The following is a 10,051-nucleotide window of genomic DNA, read 5'->3' as shown; positions in this document are numbered from 1 at the left end:
ACTTTGTGTTTGTTTAGGTCGGGCAACACCATGTCCTCTGAGATATCTGATGCAGAAAATCTTGCGTTGCTAGCGCAAAAAATAAAAATTAAAAAGAAAAGCTCAAAAAATAATTCAAAATAGATAAAAGCTGTCCACATACGATTGAAAGTTGGAATTGATTTCTATCCCTTTCTCACAGCATTGGAATGTTCCTGGTACATTCTACTCGAAAGGTAATTGAAAGTGAATGGAAGCAGTTAATTAGGATAAGCTGACGACCATCTCAACATTATAACGCTGTAATTTAATCTAATGACCACAATTTGGGTGATAGTCATTTACCTCTGGTAAGTCAACTGTCGCTACTCTCTCTCCCTTTTTGCTCTTTCCGTTTACATCTCTGTTTAGATATATAAACTCGCCTTTTCCCCTTATATTTTATCTAGTTTATCTAATAACCTCGACTGTCCCTTTTAAAAAATAACATATATAACTATAAACTTGCTTTCCTCTTTTTGCTCTTACCATTTAGATCCCTGTTGCTAAGGAGGGATAACACCCGCTTATTATCATGTTTATGACTTTGAACAATTTCAAAGGTTCAAATGTTCAAACGGCAGACCAAGAACACGAGAATTGAGCCATTTACTTTATGACCGAGCACTTGGAAGTCTCCCGCCACTATGGACCACCTCTGCGCATTCAAACTTTTGTGCTGGTGGTACGAAGGACCTGAAGCAAAAGGGATTTTGGGAACTTCGTTTTGTGATGCAGTGCAACCGAGTTTTTTAGGCGGAGACTAATTCCTCAAACAGAAAAGGAAAAGAAAAAGAAAAAAAGAAAGAGAGTTTTAGACAGAGACAGGCTGATAAGCTAAAGTGACATGAGAAATTATTAGATGGACAGATCCAGTGGAACAGTCCAATAATCACACCATATCATCCCTCTTGTACTGAAACTAATTCAAGATCAAAATAGGGATGAGAAATTATCTTGTTATCCACCATACATATGCCCTAAGATTTGGACTGGTCCATTGGGCATGATCCACCAAATAATTTCTCCGTTGTGACATGACCACCAGATGAAGCCCAAATCATGAAACCCACTGTTTAACTTCAGTGCTTTAGTTTCCCATCAAAAAAACTTCCGTGCTTTAGTTCAAAATTATCCTAGTTAGATGCTTGCAGAAGACCAGCCAAATGCCAGTCCAGTGCGGCACACAGAAATTTTAATCTTAGGACCTTAAGAAGTTATTGAACATATGTTAGGTTCATTCAATGCTTATTGACTTCTATGTTTTCTTAACATGTGTTTAAACCAGTTAAGATGCTGTAGATGACTGCCATTATTGAAATATATATATATATATAGTGTGGGTTGAAAATTTGATCATAACAACATTCCAAGGACTATTTTTCTTTATAAATTCCAAGCCTCCCTAATTATCCACCATGCATTCTCGCTGAGAATATGTGGTTTTTAAATTTATTAATTCACCCTTTTAACTGATCGAGATCTCTCTGTGAAGATCATCTAACAAGCTGCCATGCAAACTCTAGTTCTTGATGGATAGAATACCTTCTTTGCTCACAAACTTTGTCATGCAGGATCTTGCACAAACATTGATTTCCCACCTCTCTGATTCTATCATCTTTATAGCAAGAAGACCGAAAGCTCACATTTCCTGTCAATCTCAAATTAGTCAGCTATTGATATTGATGAAACACATTTCTCACATGGGATCATGAATTCCTATTTTTTGGACTGAAGCTTTTGATATTTCTGTAGAAGATCTTCGATTACTAATGATCTAGGTGGAATTTCCTCTTTCTTTTTTTGTTGAGAAAAGAAGCGAGAAAGAAGAGGACAGTTCACGAACTCCCAACTTTTTCCTAAAAAAGATGGATGCTGCACTTGAGAGAGGACAAAATTCAAACCTAGCCAATGCGGGAAGACTGGCAACAACACATGGAAGCATATGGTAGACACAAATTAAATTAGAAATAGCATAGTCTGGGCAGGTCCTATTAATTTGCAAGAAAGATACGGACGGTCGGTCCTGGTGCACTCCTTCCAATTACGCAACTTTTGCTTTCTGGATCGGGTCGGTCCTGTCAGGAGTCCAAAAAACCATTTCCTGGGCAAGCAAGCAACGTGGACCCAGCCCATTACGGTACGACGGACCCCTCCTGTTGCACAACAGAACTCCTGGAGAAATTATCAGATAGACTTAGGGAACGTTTGGTGCAATACATAAATAATATTGTTATGATAATATAGTTGCAGAGAGCATATAATTAACTAATAAAATAATAAAAAATTTTATATTATAGTATTTGATATATACAGTAATATTGTTGTAAAAAAATAAAAAATTTTATATTATAGTATTTGATATACAATTTAAATTACATGAAATATAAGCTATTTTTTTTAAAATATTTTCATACTTACTTATTGATTATTGTCTATTTTCTACATGAACAATTTAATTCGAGAACCAACCATTTTCGATGATATCATCATTATGTTTTCTTTTTTATTTTCACCAACGGCAACTATTCATAATTTATTTAATATATATTTTAATTTATTTTGATGAAACTATTTTGGTCCTCAAGATTGTATAATTGCAAAATTACATATAAACACATAGCCACTTCTTTTTAGACAATCAGATTACTTCTTTTTTTAAACAATGCTGCATTACATGCAGTGCAGTATTATCTGCGAAAATGACGAAACAAACAATATAATCTAATTTTTTATTATAAAATTATATGTAATCTTAACAAGATTACATGCTGCCAAACACCCCCTTAATCTATAATAAATATGATAACTAAGTCAATAAAAAAAATACTACAGCAAACTGCAACCATAACACATTTTGCTTAACCAAAACACCATTTTGGCAATTTTTTTAATAGGATTAATCTACAGTATTTATTATAGACTAAGGCTACATGATAATTTGTCCAATTATAGGCACGTTTGGTACCACTAATATTTAATAACTTGACATAAAAGAATATTTTCTGAAAGCAATAAATATTTCCTAACATTATCCAAAAAAACTTCTATAGCAGAAAAGAAGGAAACATGTCTGGGTTTTAGCTTTTCCTCTTCTTCTGAAGCAGAAAGAAATACCAGACATGCCCTGCGAGATGGAGAACTAGGACGGATTAGGAGGTGGCTTTAAGCTTTAAGTAAATACGTTGCTTAAAAAAAAAAAAACAGATCCACGCGTTGACCAACAATCTTTATGCTGGCCAGCGAGCCCAGGTTCTCCTGGCAGCCGACGTATTCTGGAGCCGTTCGTCGCGCAACAACATCGCGCTCCGGAGCCACCCACGTGGCTAGTTGGCGATGCACCGAAGCAAGAGCGGAGCAATATTCATGATACCCAAACCTGTCACAACTCACAAGATGCAAGCCAGCAATAAATACTAACAAGCTTCCACCAGAAAATGGCAGCAACAAGCACCGACATGACCTTAGCGACACGGCGTACATAATCTCACATAGCATCAACTAGAAACCAGACACCACCATCACACCATGAAACAGAGGCACCAAAGTCAAGTACATCATATGATCCCCCGAACCCGTAACTGCTGTTATTCAAACAACGAAGTAAAGAAAGGCAATCAAGAGGATCGCCACTTTATGTGGTGAGGATGGGAGGTAGGTAGTCCGTCTTGGTGCCAAGGACCCGCGCCCGAGTGTCGGGGAAATACTCCGTCCCTGGCAACTCTGTGATCGCACCAGCACTGCTGACTCCAATTGGGTAGCTGAGCAGATGTCCCGGGAGGTCACGGTCAGGACTATCGCCCGAGTACAGACCCCAGTACTGATCAGCAACCTTATTCACCTTCCGCACGCACTCCACACTCTCCGGACGGAGGAAGACGTCATCGACCATCCCAAGGTGCTCGTACCATAGAGCCAACCGGAAACCATGGATCTGTCCCCTCGGTGGTTCCCTGGTAGACAGATAGCAAGGCTGGTACGCACCCATGGCAATCTCAGAGTCCCGGGCTCCATCCATGGATCTCTGATTGATGTTGGCTGACCCAATGATGATGTACTCATCATCAACTGAAAAGAGTTTAAAATAATTAGTGACCCGTAAATATCCAGAAAGAACCAGATCGGATAAAAAATGGAGGCCCCAGGACTTGAACAAGAAATGCTCCATTAAGAAATCAGTAACACCCACACAACAATGCTAGGCAAGGTGCATGATATGAAGAGAAATTGCACTTCTATTAAAAGATAGAATGATTCCGAATCAAAAATACCTGCATCCCATACGATAAACCACCTTCTGAAAGGAGTTAGCACTACAAGAACTCATAGCCATGACATTTATATATCAGCATGGAGTTTCAATAAAAAGCACAGGAAAAGCCTAAATTTTAATAAGGCAAGAGAGACAAAAAGAGCTCGAAATTATCATATCAACGTGTAAGGACTAATAGAGTGAAAGTGATGGATTGTTGCACTGTAAACAACTCATAACTTGAAGTTCTCAATGATTACATTATCACAGGTTGGCCTCAGCCTAGAATGCATTTTGGATGGTGCAGAAGTACAGATAATTTATGATTTAGCATGTCTTTTATTTTTCAAGCTGTGGTAAATCTCTGGACATGGAATTGCAAATTTCCACAAGTTCATAACTCACAGCTTCCCTACCAGCTTATATCATGCCATCTCAATTTTCACTTATTTAACAACCAAAAACTATCCCTTGAAAAAAAACAAATTAAAAAATAAAAAATATGGCTTTCCATTTGTTCTGAGCTGTGGAAAAGTCATATCATTATCATGTAAGTTCAAAAATACCTAAATGCATCCTTAAAATCCTTTCTGCCAGCTTTTTAGTCCTGTTTCCGACAGCCATAGGAAAACTAGATGGTGCAGTTCCTGGCATCAACAAATTTCAAGTTCAGACTGCCAACAGTTGCAGGGCCCACGCTACACATGCATCTGATTGTTCAGAAACCAATGGCCCTTCCATCGAAGCCATAAGAAGGTCCAATAACAAATCCAAAGAAAGTTTTTTTTTTAAAAAAAAAAGAAATATTACTTTGAGAGCAAAATAAAATAAAAGCAAATTTCAAGCATGCGTGGACAAATGAGTACCAATCATCATCTTGCTATGAACGTAGATCATGAACCGCCTGGCCTGCTGAGCCCTGCTATAATCAGTGTCTGGTTCAGGTTGCTCCTCAGGTTCATATTCTCCACTCTTCTTTACCTCCCGATTCCCTAAGCAAAAGAATGTGAGATAGTCCTTAGGGTTTGCTTCAATCCCTTTTGCCTTGAGGGCTTCTATGATGTCAGTATACATCATTTCCATTGTTCTCCGTTGCCAATCCAGGATTGCCTGAACTGATCCGCTTTCTGGAACACCCTCTGGCCACATTGGCACAACAATATAAACAGTAAACCGCTCCCCAGCTTCAATCTTGCTTACTATCTTCAATGATAGCTCCTTAGGGATCAGGTGTAATGCCCCAATATCCTCAGGCTTGATGTCATCTGCCTTCCACCCAAAAGAGCTTCCAAGAAAGTACTGGTTTTCAATATAGATGAAATTCTTTGCCCTGCGGATGGCATTTATGTAAGCATCTTGAATGCTTCTGTCAATGATGTTATCCTTTCCACTAACAAGCCCAGCTCTAGCAGCATCCTCTGGACTATCAGGAAAACCAAATGCGGCACCACCATCAATGGATCTGAATAGCTGAACATTCCATGTCTCTCTATCCTCTGGGAGCATGACAGGAGAAGGTGGAATGATGATGTCTGCCAGATCCCTGAGCTGTACAAGAACATCCTTACCCCCTTGCTTTCTCCATCTCTGCTCAAAATTGTACAGCACATCCCAAGCAATCAGTCCTTCTAGCCGTGCATGAATGTCATGCCAAGGTTCCCTGGGTCCACCTTTCTTAAGTGATGCATCTGCAAAATTTGGCTGATGGAAATCATCATGATGAGCTGTATCCAAGGTCCTAAAAAGAGAATGAAACTGCGTATCATATCTTCCATCACAAAGGTCAATGCCCCCAATAAAGCTCACAATTCTGCGCTGTTGGGAACCCTTATTAGGCATCTCATGGTCTACAACAACAATCTTCTGATGATGAGTGAACATGGTAGAAATCTGTAGGTCCTGAACAAAGCTCCCTCCATCATCAGGATTCCGGGGACACAAAACACAGTGCACATCTGTGTCCTGAAAGTAGCTAGCAGTATCCTCATCATGGGTGGCCATCAGACCATCTTTCTTTAGCAATCCTACCGAGGTCCTATCATCCCAAACAAGCATAAGGACTCGAACACCTTCGCTAGCCTTCCTCTTAAGTAGCTCTCCAAGGGTAACATCCCCGCCTGGCTTTTGCCTCTTAGAGTCCCTCAACAAGGTGATTTCAGTGTATACTGACCACCCAGTGATGTAAATCAGATGTTGGGCATTGCTGATTGCATCAAATATGTCCTCCCAGCATCTGTGCGGACCATAGTATTTCCCATCAGCAAGAGGAATTTTGGGAATGAAGTTGTCAGGGACATGTGCATCTTGGTAAAGTGTTACTTTGCAGCCCCGTCTTTGAGAGAAAAAGGTATAAGGAACACCAGGGTACTTTGCACTCCGGATACCCCTTGCCCAATTGCGATCTTTTGAAATATCAAAATACTGAACTTTCACATGGATCTTGGCTCCTCCATCAAGAGGTTTGCTGTCTTCATCACAGATTTCAAGCCATCTATCTATTTCCTCACCATCTAGGATCTCTGTCACAGGCAAATAAGCCCTTCCGACCAGTGATGCCCCAATAGGTTTGTCATCCTTGACAGTGAAGATGACACTGGCAGCCAGGTGGGCACAGTAGATGTGAAAAGACTCGTACCAACGAGGTTTGACAGGTTCATTGGTTATCAATCTGGTTCGCCCAACCCGAGCCTTCTCCACATCAATAGTTGCATAGAGTTGGGAAGACCCCTTGCCAAGACCAATGGTGTCTCCAATTCCTTCAACAAGCTGCAAATAAGGATTTCATGATGTAAACAGAATCAAAAGAAAGGGGGAGGCAAACATAATAAACAGATAAATGAAGCTAAACCATCAGCTGAAGATTATAAGATAAGACCTTTGCACATTTAATCCACCGCTTGAGGTGGGGGGTGGCGGGGACAGAAATTAACTAGGCCTTGTATGCATAATGAAAATATATAACACTTGCAGATGACACTTTCCAAGCATGAAAAGTATATCTGGAGCATTCCATGACTATCTTTAAAATCACATTGAGTTTCATGAAGTACTTTGATCGAGAAAAGTATTTGTAGACAAACCAACAGCTTCAATAGAAAAGAAAGCAATTACAAGAGATTCTTGTCTTATTTCGGTGCCTATACATGAATATTGAGAGATTCAGCCTCCACAGATAAGAAAAGGAAAATTTTCCCCTCCCTGTTAAGGAAAAGCATATAAAAAATTCAACCATTTTGATGAGTAACAAAAGATGCTTGCAAAAGGTTTTGCCTTTCAACACCTTCCAATATTGAAAACAAAAGTCAACTGCAAGAGATACAAAAGGCATGATAAACTTAAACTCTCATCGATGCATTCACAATGTAATGTGGAGACAAAGTATCAATCTCCCATCTCATTTTACTATCCAATTATAAAATCAAACCGGAAAATGCAGAAAGTTACAACAGAAAGTTCTGTTTGGTTAGTTTCTTCATCTACTCCTATCAAACTCCACTTTGTGATCATTATAATACCCTCAACAGAATTTTAAACATGATTAATGAACACCCAACCATTAAATACCAGGGCCAATCAAAATTCTTCAGCAAGATGAAACTCAAGTGTAATTAAAAATACACATCTCACAATGAGCTGTTACAAGAAAGTTCTACCACACCAAAAACAGTCTCTAGAAAAACTCAACCATTTTATGCTGGTTTACTTTGAACTGGTTTATTTAAATAAGGATGTCCAATATATTTCCATAATCCCTCTGATCTTGTAAAAGAAATGCAATCCCCATAACAAGACACGTACATAAAGTTGAAACAAATGCATAAGTTGGAGGAATTTACACCAATATCTCCCAGAATAAGCAAAAATAAAAAATAAAAATAAAAGAATAAAAAATATCTCATGAATTTTTTTGCGTCACTGTTAACAGATGAGAAGAGAAATATTCAAGATATGGCCTAAATACAAACATGGATGACGCCAACCAGATTAAAGGGCAAAGATTTGCTTGAAGATTTAATGGTGAGAACAACAATTTACCTGGCGGATAAATTTAGGACCACCGCCGGAAGCACTGGAGAGTGAATCTGCCTCAAAAATGGTAATATGCAGCGTTCCATGGAGCAAAATATACGCCATCCCTTACCTGTATACTCCTCAATGGAAAATAAGCGGAGAAGAAGAAAAGAAATTTTCATGAGCCAAACCCATGTGGATGGAATCAAACCACCAAACAGAACAGCTTTATGCCAAAAAAAAAACCCCCACACACACATTCAGCACCCGATCCGGCAGAAGAAGTGAAAGAACCCAGAGCACAAAGCAAGAACCCTGTTTCTAATTTCAAGGAGTTGCAGCAAGGAACTGGAGATTAAACCACCAAACAGAACAGCTTCATGCCAAAACAAAACAAAACGCACATTCAGCAGCCGATCCGGCAGAAGAAGTGAAAAGACCCAGAGCACATAGCAAGAACCCTGTTTCTAATTTCAAGGAGTTGCAGCACGGGACTGGAGATCCGGACTCGGAGCAAGAAACGGCCAACTGTAAACATTAAAAGAAAAAATAAAACAAAACAAAAGGAAAAGTAATCGATCTAGACCCGGAAAACGAGCCCCATATTAACAATTTCTTTATCTATCTTTTGCTAACAGGAAGCAAGAAGAAAAAGGAATTTAGAACAAACAAAAGAAAAAAAAAATAGAAATACTTGCCGGATGAGATAGAATGCATGAGCGAGTCTTGAACTAAAAAACGAAAATAAAAGGAGGGGAGACTTACCAACAGATCGGGGGATTCCGAGAAGTGATTTCACGGTCCGAATCACTCACTCACTCTGGCGGTGGTTTGGCGAGGAGGGGGAGGGAGAGAGATCCGAAAGGGGAGCTCAAAAGCCCGGAGAGAGAGGAATGAAATATATAACCTAATATATAAATATAAATATAAATATATAAATATATATATATTTATATTTATATATTAAATTATATATTTCATTTCTCCCGAGAGCTTTTGGACTCAGAGATATATATATATATATATATACACACACACATAAACCAAAAATTGAGAGACGCCATGCTATCAAAAACCTCTAAAGTATCTATGAAAGTAAAAAAATAAAAATATATATATAAATATAAATAAATATATATATATATATTTTAAAATTTTTAATAATATAATATTTTTTAATTTATATATATATATAAAATAAAAAATATTATGTTATCAATTTAATCTATTCATATAAGTAAAAAATTTTCATCTCCTTCTCACAACATCAACCTCCATTACATCACATCAACATAAAATAATATAAATATTATATTATTAATTATAATATTAAAAATATTTAAAAATTATTTAAAATATTAAAAATAATAAATTGATACAATTTTTTAAAATTTTATTAGGTTTCAAAATATTCAATTCGACGTATTAAATGAGCTTCATCATTTTATTTTTCTAAAAAAATCCTCAATTTTTATTTAAAATTTTTTTAAGCTCTTAATAGCCCTCAATCTTTTATATATTAAATACATATTATTATTATTATAATTTTTTATTTTTTTAAATAATAATTTATGTGCTTTTATAATCTGTACGGTAAAAAATTAGTTTTAATTAGAACCAACGAACAATATCTAAAAGATACATATACGATGAACGTACGAACACGATCCATAGTCAGGCGACTTTAACCTGGTGCGTGCAATAATTTCTCCAAACTAAGAGTGAATCCATTTTCCAAAAGTGATTCCCCGTTCTTTCTAACTTCACCTG

General features: G+C 37.5%; 1 protein-coding gene across 3 annotated transcripts; it reads right to left on the bottom strand.

Moving 5' to 3' along the window:
- Positions 1-3,428: 3,428 nt before the first annotated feature.
- On the bottom strand, positions 3,429-9,199 carry LOC105047820 (phospholipase D alpha 1). 3 transcript variants are annotated; one of them, XM_010926908.4, is made up of 5 exons: positions 9,047-9,196; positions 8,540-8,809; positions 8,306-8,411; positions 5,137-7,036; positions 3,429-4,086 (listed from the first exon to the last, which is right to left on the bottom strand). In XM_010926908.4, the coding sequence occupies exons 3-5, from the start codon at positions 8,402-8,404 to the stop codon at positions 3,653-3,655; spliced, it is 2,433 nt and encodes an 810-aa protein (XP_010925210.1). In that variant the 5' UTR covers positions 8,405-8,411; positions 8,540-8,809; positions 9,047-9,196; the 3' UTR covers positions 3,429-3,652. The 3 variants fall into 3 exon arrangements, with proteins under 3 accessions (XP_010925210.1, XP_010925211.1, XP_010925209.1); XM_010926909.4 differs by having other exon boundaries at positions 8,686-8,809; XM_010926907.4 differs by lacking the exon at positions 8,540-8,809 and having other exon boundaries at positions 9,047-9,199.
- Positions 9,200-10,051: the final 852 nt, after the last annotated feature.

Source organism: Elaeis guineensis, chromosome 7, assembly GCF_000442705.2.
Source record: "Elaeis guineensis isolate ETL-2024a chromosome 7, EG11, whole genome shotgun sequence".
Classification (NCBI taxonomy): domain Eukaryota; kingdom Viridiplantae; phylum Streptophyta; class Magnoliopsida; order Arecales; family Arecaceae; genus Elaeis; species Elaeis guineensis.
The sequence above is the reverse complement of the archived record's forward strand: the minus strand, read 5'-3'. Positions and strand labels throughout refer to the sequence as shown.